Below are 17189 nucleotides of genomic sequence, written 5' to 3'. Positions count from 1 at the left end.
AGCTTAAACACGGGGGAGAAAATCCTCCCTTGTTGTTTGCTTCAAATCCACTGCCTGAGTTTTAATTTGGAAACTTATACTGTGACAAACAGCAAATGGGCATTCCTTCTTGCCCTTCCCCCGTGGTGTTAGGGACCTCTCACACATGTACCCTTAGTGGCCCCTTTTCTAAGCGAAACCATCCCACTCTTGTTCTCACGTTATGGGAGCCGTTTCACAGTTTAATTTCTCATTGGGTGAGAAGCACTATCTTTGCCTCTCAACCTGCTGTGCAATCATTTAATTGGTTGCCCCTTGTTCCCGTGTTATTAGAAATAGTAAATAACCCTCCCTTGCTCTATGCACCATCCACAGCTCCACGGATCTCTATCGTATCCCGCCCCAGCCATCTGCTTTCTGAGCTGAGTTCTAGCTTATCGAGTCCCTCTTTGTATAGAAGCTATTCCATAGAAAAGATGATCTTTGTCACCATTTGCTGCTTCCATTGTATCCTTTGTGAGCAGGAATCAGCCCAGCTGCAGTCATTTGAGATTTAGGTATATTCTGGATTGATACAACACCACCAGAATGGTTTTCCCACTCTGTTTTGTTCTCTGCCTGATCACTCTAACCATCCTATCTGGTGCTCTGGCTTGGTTTGTTTTTTGCCTGGTGCTGAGCACTCATTTGAGTGGATGTGTTCCTACCTGATCTAGGTGGGACCTGCTTCTGCAGGGAGGCTGCTTTAGAGGATCTGTAAAGATCTCTTCCAACCCCACCATCCTATGATTCTATGATAATGTCCAAGCAAAGTCTGAAATCTAAACTTCACTCAGTTGCTAGCAGAGACCTGCATCTTCCTCTGGCACACACTGCCAAACATGCTCAGTATCTCAGTGCATGCCCGAGCTCTCGGTTCACACAGAACTGGATGGACTGAATCCAGGAGGAGTTAAATGTGCTCTACACAGCAGGTATCCCCTGCTGGCCTCTTGCTAAGAGCACTGAGGCCACAGAAGCAGCAACATGGATGGAAAACATGCCAGTATGACGCTAACACCCGCGGCTGACCTTGGCTCTGAGCTGCGTGAGCACACGTGGAAAGATCAAAGCAGGGAAAAAAGAAAGCATCTAAAAAGAAAAGAAGTTTTATAGGATGAAGTGAGTAACTTCAGTGTCAGCTTCAAGCTAATGGGGTTGGTGATGTACCTTCTGAAAAGCTGGTAAATAGAACCACAGAACGGTGGGATTGGAAGGGACCTTTAGAGCTCATCCAGTCCAGCCCCCTGCAGAAGCAGCTCCCACCTAGATCAGGTCACACAGGAACGTGTCCAGGCGGGTCTTGAAGACCTCCAAGGAAGGAGCCTCCACAACCCCCCTGGGCAGCCTGTTCCAATAACCTGGCAATCATACACAGGCAGATAAACAGACATCCCCTCCACTGGCATTCCTAAAACCAAAAAGCAAGAGAGTCCAAGGTCTGGTAAAATTTCAGTTGCTCTTTGGCATAAGAAAACACAGCAGGCTTTTCCATTGATACCTGTCTGATTGCAAAGGATAAAGACTTTTCCTTTAGTTAGACAGAAAATAAAATGGGAAGAAAACCCTAACCTGTGACTCAAATCCCAAACTGAGGTGGTTTAATGAAGCCAGTTTGCAATTTGAACTACCAGGAGAGTCAGCTACCCAGGCTTCGAGGCACAGATCCACAGGTAGTGTGGATAAAGATGTATACATTTAGAAGCTTAATAGATGAAAAAAGACACTGCTATTGACAAGCAGTTTATTCCTCTGCAAAATTCAGATCAAACAGCTCAGTCTGAACGGAATATTGAGCTGCACTGATTCCGAATGAGGCTGCAGGAACGGAAATGCAATTGCACATGGCCACGCTGCCAATTAGGGATAAAACACGGGAAATATGTCAACCAGCAACAAAGGCAGAGAGATCCAGTCTTTCTATAGCAAGTTGGTTCCTATGGACCCACTTATGAAAACTTTGGAGATATTCAGGTAAATAAGACCGCAGCAGAGCCCTGAAGGAAAAGCACATGGAAGAAGAAAGAGGAGGGAACCTTGGACTTGCTCACAGCTCTAATCACATTGCAGACACTGGGTGTGACTGAGTCAGTTTTCACTAGCAGAGCACTCACTGAGACAAACTTCAGGCTGGTATATCTGGGACAATCCTGTCGAAGCCAGTGATTGTCTTCAGGTAAACCTGGGCTGACAAAGATGAATCTGAGCTGTCACAGACAATTTCTGGAGTTTGTGCATCGATAAGAGGACGAGCAAACAAAAGGAAACGGAAGCACATCATGAAAGGGACTGAAAAATTCCATTGAATTCAAAGAAAAGGATGCGGTTTCCACAACTGAGGGAGACCTGCTGTGGCTTGTGCAGCCAGTGACCTTGTTAAATACTCTGATACAATAGTTCACCTGCTCAAAAGCGTATAACAAATGCCGCAAAGTGCAAGAAGAGCCTTCATCACGGCTCACGCAGCCAGGCGCTGACACGACCGCTGTCAGGGTTTAGGAAAACACAGGCTCCTAAATGCTGTGGCTGCCAGTGCTCCAGCAGAAATGTCTAATTGGTCAACAGGAGCTCCAGGGGGAGAACATCAAGCAGCCTAACAGGCAGCAGGCACCTGCTTCATTGATAGAAAAATCAATAGGGGAGCAGCTTAGACTGAAAGGCTGAGAATACACAGGTGGCCTCCCCATAATGATCTTCCCCATTGGGATGTGAACGTAGGATATGGTCTGTAAGACAGCAGAGCCAGAAGAATCCATTTGTGAGTTGCTATTGAAACCCTGAGCCTGTGCCCAGTTACTCTGCATCGAGGCCACGTTCATTATTTCCCCGTCTCCGTGTGGCAGGGCTGCCTCAGAAGTGGACTGGCTTTCCAGAAGGGCACCTGCCGTTTCAGAAAGATGCACTACAATCTGGGTGGCCTGCAATGATTATGAAGGGTGCTGTTCCAAAAGCTCTTGAGTACCTGTGGTGTTGGTCCCCAGAAAAAGTCCTACTGGGCTTTTGAAACGGATCACACCAAGCTTGACCAGGAGCAATGGTTTGTGAAGGCAAAATGGCTCAGCCTGCCAGCAAATTTGCCAGTCACTGCTGATGGAAATGGGGTTTGTGAGGTACATACTGATCTCCAGGGAGCTGGACTGAAACCAAAGTTATTTCAGGCAAGCCACTGCACAGCCAAGAGAAGATAATTTTCAATCTGTACTGACCTGGCCTGGATCAGACCTAGTAGCCTCAGGATGCAAAACTTTATAGTCTGTTATTAATCCCAGTGGTCTATATAAAAAAAGTCAAGTACAGCCATTTTGACACCTGAATATCTGCTTTTGTATGCACAGGGAAGTGAGTAAGCAAATCCAGAGGTCATCAATGAAAAGGGATATCAAGATGCAATTCAGAAGTGGTTTCCTTCTGGTCAATGAATATGCAAAAACCCTGATAGGTCCAAATGGTCCCTGAGGCATCTACTGAAATACTGGGCATGAGATGTTATGATTCTTGTTAATAAACTCAGGCTTTCCAGCACGCAGCCCAGCTGACAGGAAAACTTCTGTACAACCAGAAAGGGAAAGCTCTTTCATGTCAAGAACAACTTTCCTATGAGAACACTCTTAATTAGGCTGTATGGAACAAAGTGGTTTTTGTTGCCTGCCTGAGATCTGCTCCTTGCTCCACACCCACTTGTGAAGTGATTTGTGAGGTTAAAAAAAAAAAGTATCAGATGTGTTTTGAGACTTACCTGCGTCTAGAAGACACCGAGAAAATGGGAGTTCAAAGGACTAGAAGCAGGAAAGGGGGATCCAGAATGCAGTCATAGTGTAGAGGACCTGATTACGGTACTGTGCCTGATTGTCTCACAATTACCAGCATTTTCATCCTGATCCACTTTTCAAGCACTATGTGAAGATAATCGTTAACTTCTCTCATCATGGTTTCCCAAGACACAGTTCTATCTTCCGTTTTTAAAGTTATTCTAGTTGAATTTCCCATTCCTCTGTCTTTCACTTTATCCCCAGACATAAAACTCACATCAATATGTGTTATCAAAGAGACTGCTTTTCCTTCTTGCTGACTTTGACAGAATGAACTTCTCAAAACTGCTCAGAACACTTTGAAACTGCCAGGTATTTTTGCTGTTTCTTCAGCTAAATCCCCCTACTCTCTTTGCAGCCAAACAGGGACTTTCCCTCTTGCCCTGCTTCTTGGATTACCAGTGATAGTCCTCATGGCTTGGTTTTGCCTTTCCATCTTCTATGTCTCTTTACTTTAAGGCTAGCTGAGGAGCTAGTAATGGCTACAGAGGGATAGTCCCAAACATCTTAAAATGAAGCCTGCTAAGAACTTCTGAATAATTGAGGGGAAACAAGAGAAAACCCAATAAATAGGAAACAGTTCAAAGGCTGAGAGCACTGGATTCTATTTCTTGCCCATCATGACTTAACATTCAGTCTTTGTTATAGCAAAATCCTTTCCTTTTTGGGGAATGTGATGTATGGTACCTTTACCAGGGTTATGCAGGGAGAGGAGTATGACAATCCAAGGTCCTTGAGCCCATCTCAGTGTCCATAGCTAGCTAAAGTGCCACAGGAGACCAGACAGACCACGTTACTGCAGAGGAACGGGAAAGGCCAGGGGACTAAGGATGGAAATCCGTGGAAAGCAAAGGCTCTTTTAGCTCTACTACTTCCAGGACAACTTGTTTTACTTTTATGATTAATTAATAATTCACTCTCTGCCAGCTCCAGCCTACGCACAAACCCACCTGCACAGTGTGGGTGCCCCTCGGCGCTCCCGCTGCTGCTGCTCCTGCCCATTCACAACGGTGTGCAGACATTGGGTTATGAATACAAATAGGAAACCAGTGAGAAGAAAATGCATCTTCCTTGTGCATCTAGGTAATTCATGAAATGAGACTGGGAAAACTATTTCTGTTGCCTGTAATACTCCAGTTAATTGGACAACTGCTGTGCCAGAAAACCTTTTCCCCACCTACAGCAAGTCAAATTTATACTGGTGGTTGGTAACAAGAACATCTTGATAAAATGGTTGGATTTATTTTATACCTATAAATGAAAAGAGCTCTTAACAAAGGGGGGTAAGTGATATGCTCAGTAAATCAAGGATAAAAGGACACAGGCTCTATTGAAGATTTTTTTCCCCTCGTCTTTTCTTTCTCAGCCTTTTGATGAGGTGCCCTGTTGCTCTCAGATGAGCTTCCACTGAAGTACTTTTGGAACCATCTCAAAGGGAAACGGGTCATTTAAATGAGTTAAAGCCCCCAAAACAGATCTACTGTCTCCCACCTCAGCTCCATGTTTTTAATATTAAGAATTTTCTGAAACTTCCAAAATCATTTGACTACTTGAAACCCAAGAAAATTTAACATTGGGTCAATAATGATTTCTTTACCATTTACATAAATAATACCATAACTTCACTACTGAAACTACTTGGACTTACAAGACAAAGAAGTCTCATTCATTTTTCTTCCTCCTTCCTTCTGAAGAAATGAAGGATGATACATTTAGAACAAAGATAAAAGCAAACATGTAGAAGAGAGGGAATATTCTGATAAATTTGTGTTTATCAACCTTGAGTGTTTCGAAGACACCCACAGGCAACGACTCTTCAGATTTCTCCAGACCTACCTGGGGTTTTGGTCCTTCAGGGAAAATTCCATTGAAGATAAGATAAGGTGCTCCTTTCTATTTACTTTTTTTATACTTTTAGACAACAGAGAGAATTATAAAGGTGCAGGACAGGAGAGCAGGCTTCAGTTTTGTTTTAATGCAGAGGGAAAGATTGTTTTTTCTCTTCTGTATGTTTTCTTTAGGGAACAAGAGGTATTGCAGGTGCCAGAAGGAAGCCAGCCATGGCTGGAATACTCCACAGACTAAACCTGTAGGTTCCTTATGACCTCTATAGGTGGCACGGAATTATGGACCTCCTCATTTCTATGGAGGTGTAAATTGGTCATTTAACTCACTGAGTGGTGATGGGGCAGACCAAGGCTGGCCCAAGATGATGTGTGTGGGTCTTTGTACTGACTGAGAGATTATCAGTGCCAATGTTTGTTACACCTTTGCTGTGCAGTTCCATAGGTATAAACTATATCTACACTACAACACACACTATTAATACACACTTATTTTCACTGTTTAGTGTTTGTTGCAGGGGCTGCCTTTTGCTCCCAAGTGCAGCCACATCCATGCAAACCTTGGAAGCAATTTGTAGCTCTGTGTTAGAGGAAGCACTGTGCTGAGAATCACCAGCGTGACAGACAGAATTCTGGACTTACAGACCCAGATTGAGCCCGTTTCAGTCCTTCAGTGTTCAGGTTCCCGCTGAGCTCAGCTGGAGATATGTCAGGATGTATTGGAAAGGCACTAATTTTATTCTGGCTTTAAAATGCAATAATGATGCAACACCAAAGATGCAAATGGCTATAGGTGCAGAGTACTGGGGTGTATCTGGGAAAGTCTTAGGGAATCCAAGTGACATTCCAGAAGCTGAAAAATCTTCTAGTAAGGGGTCATCAGTGCCCCAGTTTCCACACTTCCCTGCACTGTGACTGGCTTCTAGGGGATCTACCAATATAGTCAAGGAATAGAAAAATGTCAAAATGGATTCTTTCATTTTGGTGATGAAGTGCTAGCTTTGCTTGCCAGCATGCAGGGTTCAATAAAAGCAGACAGGTCTTCAAAAAATTGCAGCATAAATAGATGAACTCTTTAAAGTAATAGAAGTTCTGTCATCTAGACGTGAAATATAGAGCTAAGTGCCCGCCGAAGCAAAAGCTGACCGCACATTCCACAGATAAGTGTTAAAGTTTGCTCAGAGTGTCTTGGGCTGAGAAATGTTTTAACTACATATCTCCTTCCCACAATAGAGAGAATGAAAGCATTTGAAGTTGGATCCATTTTTCAAAGGAAGAAAACAAAGCATCCATAAAGAAAGAAAGGCATAGCACAGGATGAGGTCTCTAGACAGCTCCTGTTCTCAGGGAAGTTGCAATTAGCTGTGCAATGGAGAAACTGAACTTAGTTGTATTTCAATGGCATCTCTAATGATTTCAGTAGCTAGAATGCTGATGGGTACGTGCAGGGGGGTGGTTTCAAGATTCCTTGTGAGACAGAAGGTCAGGATTCCTGTGGTCTCCTGTCATATTTAATTCATATCCTCTGGCCTTCTTCACCACGTTTATTGAATTACAGGGATAAAATTCAATGAACCAAAAACAAAAAAGAAGAGAGGACAGGGCAAATCCTGATTTCTTTCACGTCTCTACTGTACAACTGACATTAGTGGGCCTGGAAGAGAGCATATGAAAGCAGAGTATGGAAGGAGAGGGAGGTAGAAGGTAGTATAACCCCACTCACCACCCCCATAATTACATCCAAGTAATTTATTGCAAGAAGTGACTATTTGCATATGGGAGTAAGGATCCAGTTTCTACAAGTCAAGAATCATCTCTTCTACTTTTAAAGGCTAACCTTTGTGTACTCCCTGTGTGTGTTGATCAGATTCCCTCTTGCCACAAAGGAGATGGCAGAAGAACAGCTTTTCAAAACCATTCTTCAGAAAAGTGTCACTGGGAGTTCAGCACAAGAACTAAGAGGCAATTCTCAGATACATTAAAAACACCAGTTTCAGGGAAGTGTCCTGTTGGCACGCTTATAATGATGATTCCCTGCAGTCATCTTAAGTAAAGGGATACAACCTTTACCCTCCCTTCACAAGTGAGGTGCAATAAGCACGGGGTTTCCAACAGCCTATGGGGAATAGCTCTAGATATGCTATATGATTTTGGGAAAGAAGATTTTGTTGTGTCTCCACCACTCCTGTTATCCTATTTTTATTGTCCTGTATGCTGCCTCCAACGCCTGCACTGTTTTGGGTGTAATTGTGCATCACTCGGGTTTCTCATCTTCCTCTTCAGTCAAGTCTAGCACTGTGGTTTAGACACTCATTGAGTTAAAACAGTGCAATCCCCTACTTGTGAGCAGCCATATCAGAACCTCACACAAATAACCTATATCAGTACCAAATAACACCTTTACAACAAGTGTAATTTGTTTCTAGAGCTAGATAGGAGCAAACTTGATTGTCGAGCCTGACCCAGACTAAAAATATTAATCACAAAAAGAAGACAGAGAATGTTTTGCAATCCTGTCCAAAACTGCAAGCTCACCAATACTTGGCTTTGGCATTTGAACTCTTGGAAATGTCACAGCTAATAAATGATGTAGTATTTTCTGAGCTACAATGTACATTTTTATTTTAACACTTGAATGTGCTTATCTTCCAGAAATTAAGTGCTCAGCTCACGTCCACATCAACCTATGGGATGGCTGCCTTTCCACTTAATATGTTTAATAAAGGTGACCAGATGCTTTGTGTTTTTAATGGCTTGTTCTGCATCCCAACAAAATGTCCTTGTTTTGGCTGTGACTGCAGATGATTCATTTTGAAGCTCAGCCCAGCTGCCCTAACACAGTCGAGGCAGGGCACAGTTTAAAAACAAGCCATCTGTGCAGAAGAAGTGGGCTGGAGGAGTCCTTTGTCAGGAAAAGACTCATTTCTTGGTCACCACATTTTCTAGGCATCCAGTAACTGTGGGGGTCCTACGGGTCCAACCTCTCTGCAGCTCAATTTTGCAGTTATATTCCATGTCCCGTCACATTCTCTTCCTTCCTCCCTTACTTAGAACCCTTTCAGCTCGCCCTGCTGTATAAGACCACGTGTAGATCAACCGTTTCTGCAAAATGTAAGATGTTGATCCCACTTTCACTCCTTCCAATCATATGGCAAAATTCCTGACCCTGGAGCTGCATCAGCCAAGCCTCATGCTAGAAAAAACAAGAGGGATTCATTTAGGGCTTTTCTGAATAATTGGCTCTGCCCAGTTCTGTATGAGCATCACTCTCTCGGTGCTGCCAAAAGAGTCATCCTGAGCTCGCCAGCAGCTGAGCACTCGCAGGCTGCCCGAATGCAGGGGCAAAACTCTACCTGCAGGCACAGCTCCCTCGTTGCCTCAGGAAGAGGCAGGCAGGCTTTTTTGAAGGCAAAGTCTGGTCTTGAGTGTGGCATTGACTTCAGACTTTGAGAAGGTTCTGGCCCCTTTCAGATTGCATCTTTCAGATGACCTGCAGGCTGCAGTGGAGCAGAGCTGCCGCCTTCCCCCTGCCCGGCTGACGGAGCTGGACGGCGGCAGCAGCTCTGCAGGGCACAGACAGCCTGGGGTAGGAAGGAAGGACTCCTGTCAAGTTTTCTTTTACAGCTTATGTTCTGTAGCATTTGAAAGAACCATTGCAACTCAAGTCATCTGGCATGCATACGAATGACAAATACGCTTCAGAGGCAATAAATTAGCAATTTCGAGGCTTTACTTCCCCTCACGGACTAATTGCCAGAGATTATAGTATATTATGAGAGAGCAATGATACTAATGCCTAAATATGCTTCAGTGATTATAGAGCTATCCTCAATAACCAAGCTGTTTAAATGTCAATGCAAGAAAGCTCTTTATTATGAGATTAAATATTATTTTGAAGCAATGCAATAGGAAGCTCCCAGGCTTCGTGCCTGCAATGATGTTGCCATGGAGCAATATCAATTGGGCAAACTATGCCTCTTAAAAAATGTGTAAAGAGTCCCAAAATATTTTCATGCTACACATTTGAACAGCATTCCTGATAAGAAACAGGATCTTGGTATCTATTTCTTTTGCTTTTGTTACTAATATGCTGCTGCCTCCATTCTTTCCTCTGCTCTGTATTAATACTTGTGTATCACCACTGTATAGAGAAGACAAATCCTTGTTTTCTGGTAGTGTGAGAGCAGAATCTAACCTCAAAGCCATTTTCTTCTTTCTTTATACCTCTTAGTGTTTTGCACAGATGCTTTTGACAGCCCTACCCCTCACACCTAAACAAAGCTGTTTATAGCCAGCATTGAGAGAACCCCTGGAAATTATATGGAAGCTCCAACTTTCAGGTTCATCTGCTGACATGAAGCAGAGAACAAAGTGTCTTTAAGCCACAACTCCATTTTCACAGTTTTGGAGGTGACAGTTTGGTAACCACAAGCTCAGGTGTGGATTTCAAAGGGAGGCAGGCTAAAAAGGCTTTAGCATCCCACCAATCTCATCCAGGACTCCCACACTATAGAACTTGCCACACAGCTGCAGCCTTCCCCTACCGATGACAGCAGCATATGACCCTGCAGAGTACAACCCCTGGACACTGCAGTGAGTGCTGATGGCAGGACGTGACTGCTTTGCTGTCCAGATCCAACATGCCATTCCCCTCCCATTGTTTCTAAAGTTACCTAGTATGATGTCCACTGTGTTTCATAAACACAAATTAAAGAGCTACAACATGATCAAAGGTCACATCTTATTTTCTTTAGCATTTGAAGATATTAATTCACCTCATTTCCAACTTATAACTTAAAACAATAGAGGGTAAAACTCATCAAGGTGGCTGCACATTTTGGTTGGCTGCTACATGTCAGTGGAAGTTCCAAAAATATTGGGAATGTCTTTCAATATGAAGGTTGATCTCTAGCAAACAGTCATTTTAACTAATAATTACTATTGTAGTATAGGAAACACATTGATAGGAGTGTGGGGACAGACCACGTAAAATTAAGACACAAATGACAGCAAGACAACTGCTAATGAAGCTGTGGTGGAATTCTCTCTTGAAAATGTTTTTTTTTCCCTTTAGGGAGCATTGTTTCTCAAGCATAGCCTGCAGATCTCTTCCATGGTGTGCTCCTGAAGTAAAGTACCACCCCCTGTTTTAGCAGGGAGGTTGGACTGGATGATCTCTAAAGGTCCCTTCCAACCCCTACCATTCTATGATTCTATATATGGATGGCCAGGGAACTTACTAGCAAGAGTCCCATTATGTCCAGCTGTACAGGGGCTAGACACCTGGATTCATGTCCAAATACTTTCTGTTGCAACCTGGTAATCATTACTTCTGAACTTGGGTTGTTTCACCTTGGCTGATTTCTTCAACCGTTTTATATCTCCTCTCTGAGACACAGTGCTCGTTTACCTCAGAATGTCTGAAGCTCTTTCTGATGCTCAGGTAAAAGACACCTGCCATATATGCTCAGAAAAGACATAAATTGCTCTATCATTTGTACCATTTTAAAAGATCTTCATCTATTAAAATCACAGTGTGACTGACAGGGAACATGTTGAAAGGCCATGAGAATTCTTTTTCTATTCTTCCAGGCAGATAATAATCTGACATCTTTTTTGTTATGTCTTGACTTAGAATATATGATGGGAAACCATGTATTTATCCTTATAACGGTAATAAACTGACAATACCTCTGTTAAGCAAATAACCACAAGTAATAAGTTGACACTGCTCAAAGGAGAATTCTAATAGCATAGGGAAAAATACCTGTGTTTGGCCACTTTTACACAGACATTAGTGGAAATCAGGTTAAAATCCTCTGTAGTTCTTTGCAGGCACCTTGTGAAAAGCCCCAGTGCTCCCCACTTACCATAAATCCTGGTGCACACGTACACTTCCCTGTGATGCTGTCACAATCTGCACCGTTCTGGCAGGGGCAGGGCAGCTGGCAGCCCTCACCATAGTACCCAGGGGGGCAGCTCTCATTGCAGTAGAGTCCGGCCCAGCCAGCTTTGCAGCTGCATTCTCCAGACAATGGATGGCAACTAATGAAGAGAGAGACATTAATGAGATGTGGACATGAAAGAAAAAGACAGTCTGTAACCAGCAGTAGAATGTCTTACCTGCAAAGCCAGCAAGAGCCACACTAAGAACAGAACAAACTTGAAAGCTGTTAAGGATGGTGAACATAAGCAGCCACCTAGCTTGGGAAGTGACTGGGGAATATGATGCTAAATACCAGACTGGTATGTCACTTCCAAACATCTGGGAACTGCCATAGCACTGGTAATTTTACATCTTTTACATCTTTTGATGTTTACCCTTTTCCATTCTCAAATCAATTTACATATAGTCTTTATTAATTCTTTATTAGTCTTTACTGAGACAATATTCTGTTCTATTCTATTCTATTCTATTCTATTCTATTCTATTCTATTCTATTCTATTCTATCCCATCCCATCCCATCCCATCCCATCCCACTTCACTATAATTCTATTCCATTCCATTCTGCTCCAATTTGTATTGTAAAAGTAAGTGTCACCTCAGAACTTCTCATCAGGGAGAGGTAGAAAGTGCTTTGGAAGGGAAAAATCTCCTTAGAGAAACAGTTTTCCAGGGAACATCAGCTATAGTGAACAGAACTGATCACTACCTGAAGCTTTGGGATTGATTTGGAGCAGGAGTCAACAGGAGCCCTGGGACCAAATCTCAGCAGGGAAATTAGCCCAGCTCCTTTATGCTGAATAATAAGTATTGCAGTCCATCATGGCTTTCATTTCTATTCAGACAATTTCACACTGTTGTGAGAACCAGAGAAATGCAGAAGGGAGATTCAAACCCAAAGGTTTGGACAATGCCTGGTCCTTCTGCACCTGGCAGGTGGAAGACTTATCCCTTTGTTCCTCCTGCTCTGAAATAGATCTTGATTCATCATTCCATTTTCTACAAACAGAAAGAGCATCTCCCAGGTTTCCTCATGGCACTAATTCCCCACAGCAGGAGAGCAATGCTGAGACTGGGGCTGGGAAAGCACACGAAGGCTGGAGATGTGGCCAGTCCTGGCTTGAAGAGACAGAGGTTTCTGGGGGACGGGAAGGGAGAGCACAGGAAGATATCTAATTTGAGGAGATGAAGTGGTCAAAAGAGAGAGAACAGGGGAAGGAGAAGGAATCTGATACTTGGAAAAGGACCCCATGCTGTTTGAGGCCAGCGGGGAGTGTAAGGTTTCACCTGAGAGCTCAGGGTGTTCACCACAAGATCGTACCACATGAGCACTGTCCAACCCTCAGTGAGAAAGATGAGGAACAAAACTGCTACAAATCAGACCTCCTTTACCATTCTCAGAACAGGAAACAATAGAGTTCTGCAAGGTGGCACCTCTCTACAGACCTGTCTCTTGCTTTCTTGCCTCATAGAAACTCTTTCTTTTCCTTTATGATTATTTATTGCTGCAGTTTAATACCACAGACATGACTGAATGGGTTTCTTTACACCCATAAAATTAATATCCTATATGTTAATTTTCAAGGTAACCTCATAAAATGTAATTTCCAAGTATGTTTCTGGCAATTACTGGTAGGAGAGGTTACTCACATACTGTTGTGACTAAGAATGATCAAATTTTGTGAGTGTCATATGTTTCATCATAAACAGTGTTTTACTGACTAATTAAAACAATTCATCAGCTTAACAAACTGCCATCCATGAAATTCTTCTGACAAAGCAGTCCCTGAAATTATGGTTGTTCACAAAGCACCTCTTAACATTCAGATGAAAATAATAAAAGCTCATTTTTTTCCCCCCTCTGTGTCTATTAATCATTCCCTAATAGGAGCAGAAAGCTAAGCATTAAAAGAAACATTTTAAAGTGGATTTGGTGTTTCTCTGTTTTCACTGCTACCACACGTATCATCTGGTTCCATGAGAGCTGCATCTGTTGGCTAAATTAAATCTTTCAGAGCTAATATATGATGGTGGCAGCTTGAATCAGTCTATGACAATTCAATTGAAAATACTATACTCAGTAAGAATTTCTACTCCAAGGCTGGCTCCTTCATCAAAACGGACAGCTTATTTGCATGGGATGCAAGCTATAGACTAAGGACTAAAAATCAGCCCCACATGCACTAAAATGAGCAGCAAAAACCAAACAGGCTTTGCAGAAGAGGCTGTGGGAAACAGTGGGCTCACACACCGACACAAGGTCCAACAGAAGGTTGAGATCATGCTCTTCCTCCCTAAAGCCCTGTCCAGTCTTTTACGAGGCTACAGCTATGAAAAGCCCAATGCAGATGTTTGGGTGCCTGCATCCATGTAATTTTCCCACTGCAACAAGAACAATTTTGTTACCAGCCTGAGCCTAGCAGAGTTTTGTTTTTCTCCTAAGCCAAGCACTTGGAATCTTCCAGTGATCTGAAACGCTCATCTTCTTCTGCCTTACAGAGTGCTGGCATGGTAGAGAAATCCTGCACGTTAAACTCCAGAGCTGTGGTACCCATAACAATAGCTCTGTAGGTAGCAACAGTTGGTGAGTGACTGTACAGCAGGAGAAGGGAAACTTCTCCTTGGCAGCAGCAGGATAAATCTTCCCAAAGCTTTTGGCAAGCTAAACATTCCCACGCACCACGGTGTTATGGCAGCGTAACAAGCAAAAGGACATCAAACCTACCTAGCGAGGTCTGAAATGAGGTTACAGGCTGTACCTGGCCAGGGGACACAAGAGGCTTGTCTCAAGCAGAGAGAATACGATGCCCAGAATACCTATTTGCCGATCAAGGTGCCCTGATGCAGAGTTAAGCTGAAGTTAGCTGAGATTTAGATTCTTCTCTTGCCCGTTCTGCCTTCATTTTCCTCATCTGTGAAACGATGCCTTTCTTCCTTTGGAAACCCTTTCAAGACCTGCAGGTGACATCACTAAACAGTTCACAGTTTTTATGATGGATTGTTTTTCCTACTCTGGTATGTGTGAACTATTCCAACAACAAAAGTCCTGAGACACACAGTAAATACCTTGCAGCTCAGGATGCAGAAACAGTCTGTGTATGAGTGGATGTGTGAGTTCAGAATGTTTCTGTCACCTTGGCATTCCAGAAAACTTCATTCTGTTCAAACTGGACACATAACACTAGCTAGGAAATCTGGCAATCAGCCATCCCCAGACTGTCCAGTGAACTAAATGCTAGCTGAGCTGAAGCTGAAGAGTTTGAGGCACTTAAAGGCAAAGGTGTTAAGGCAAAGAACAAGAAATACAGCTTGTAATGAGAATTATTGGTATCAATCTTCCTTTCCTGATCTGAATGCACCTTTCAAGGTCGTGAAGCCAGGTTAACATCTTGCCAGCACAGGTTATAGCATCTTACGGCACTTCTCCAGGCCACCAATAAACTGAAATTAAGAAAACCAAAGAATTCCTCTAGAGAGGGATCACTGAATGGATGGGTAAGAGAACGTGAGGCCTCCAAAAGGATCCCAGAAGGCAAACCCACTAACATCTGCTTTCCAGCCACTTGCAGGCAGCAGGAAGGGAACCTCACACCTTGAAAAAGTTTGGCAGTGCTACACATCAGTATTTTGCGTTGAATCTTAACAACTTTTATGTCTTCAAATGTCTTGCATAACAGGAAGGAGTTGTGTGGAAAGCCTGGAGTGAACGCAAGCAGCCAAGTGTTCCTCTGGCTCCCCACTCAGTAGAGGTGGAAACTGGAAGCTGTCCACAGTGGCATGAGAGGAAATTGTTCCATGGCTCTTGCAACAGCTTGGAAGCTGCTGTATGGTCCCTGGGTTTTGAGCCACTTTTACAGCAAGAAAAGAATTCTTCATTCAAACGTTACCAGCTGAACTGAAACACAGAAAGCAATTTCTAACCTCTACATTTTTAAGCATCTAATTTTGAGGAAATCTGAGGAAACCAGGTAATTTAATGTTCTATTTCATTTTCTTAAGGCAAATTGGGAAAAGGAATGCTTGAGACAGCACAGCCTGTTCCACAATCTGAAATTGTTCTCCATACATCTTTCAGCCAAAGCAACTTCTTCTCAGTGAGTTTCTTGACTTTCTGTTTAAACACTGCACCAGTCATTTCATCCTAATTAACAACAGCCTTAGTCCTTATTTAACAGCACTTTCTGCCTTTTGGTGTGCACACTACATTTAGTATCTCACACTAAACTGTCCTCTGGCTTTTAAAGAAGTAGCCACAGTGAGAATGTAGGGCCCCTGCTCTTCAGAGCCAGTCTCATTCAAGCACGTGATTGACTTAGATCAGGGCAAAACTCTGTGTAAAATCCATTGGGTTTGCTCCTTCCAAACTGTGCAGTGTTGAGGCTGTAACTTCAGCCTCTGGAGATCTATCCATTTTGTCTGACTTTGCCACAGATGGAAAGTTTCAAGGCTTAAGAGGTCAGTGTGTCTTCCTCTCCTTCTCATGCCTTTGACTTGGGAAAGCCACTACTAAAGGCGTATGGCTCCAGAGCAGTGTTTGAGAAGGGCGGGTGGCTGAGGCTCTTCCAGCTACTCGTTTCCTTCTCTGCTTTTCGGAAGAGCAGGGCAGGTTTATGCCTTTCTGACTATTGCAGACTATGTCAATGTGGGCTTTTTAGCATAGGGCAATATTTAACAGGTGAATCCTTTCCAGTGGAAGGACAGCCCAAGTCACCAACGAGTTCTTTAATGACCTAATTCTGGAGTTCTTCAAAAGTCCTGCTCAAAGTGCCTTTCAGAGGGCTTCGATGCAGAAATGATGGGATGATGTTCTTCAGCTGTTACTGTGCAAGAGGTTAGACTAGATGATCACAGTGGTCTCATAAAGACATTAAAACAGATTGATGGATGAAAATAGAAAAGCTGATTGAGTGTTTCTCCTGCTCCTCAAAGTCCCCAGAACTTTCCGTTCCAGCTGGCTCTCCAATGACCAGATCAAGTGAGTCCAAACCACTGACAGAAAGAAGCAAGCTTCCCTCACCTTCTTTCAAGTGTTTATATCATTCTCCTACACACTTAAGTATCACAACAAGTAGCCAACAGTTTAAAATGCTTCAGGGGGGGAAATAGATGGCTGTCAGTAAATGAACCTCTTTGGAAGACCACAGTCCCAGTGATGATAAAAATTCAGGGGAGGGGTGGGAGGAGGCAGGTGGGAAAAGAAGTGTGCTGTATGGGACTGGCTAAACAGTCAGCGACAAGATTTGTTGAGAACATATAGAATGCCTTTAGAGAAGGTAATTTTCCATCAACTCTGACACCCCTCAGCTCAGAAATTGACAGAAAGTTGAAATACCATGGATGACTGAAAGAACATTTACAGATCTACAGTTTGCTGATATCTCTTTGTTCCATAGCTGCAGAGATAAGATGTAGGAAAAAGGGAGATTTTATCAATGGAGAGACTAGACTCATTTATTAAGGAAACAGAGATACCATCTTAGCAGAGGATGCTGCAAGTGAATCTGACAGAGCAGTGATGGCAGGGAAGGCATAAAATGTATCTGTCAGCAACCAGGCACGGGACAGGTACACGG

The 17189-nt window shown here is 43.2% G+C and overlaps 1 protein-coding gene across 2 annotated transcripts in view; it reads right to left on the bottom strand.

Moving 5' to 3' along the window:
• Positions 1-17189, bottom strand: part of MEGF11 (multiple EGF like domains 11) — a 197586-nt gene that overhangs the window by 66166 nt on the left and 114231 nt on the right. For both annotated transcript variants that reach the window (XM_061998974.1, XM_061998975.1), the window contains exon 7: positions 11542-11716. In XM_061998974.1, coding sequence (XP_061854958.1) covers positions 11542-11716 — 175 coding nt within the window. The remainder of the gene's footprint in view (positions 1-11541; positions 11717-17189) is intronic.

Source organism: Colius striatus, chromosome 7 (genome assembly GCF_028858725.1).
Source record: "Colius striatus isolate bColStr4 chromosome 7, bColStr4.1.hap1, whole genome shotgun sequence".
NCBI classification, from domain to species: Eukaryota; Metazoa; Chordata; class Aves; order Coliiformes; family Coliidae; genus Colius; species Colius striatus.
The sequence above is the reverse complement of the archived record's forward strand: the minus strand, read 5'-3'. Positions and strand labels throughout refer to the sequence as shown.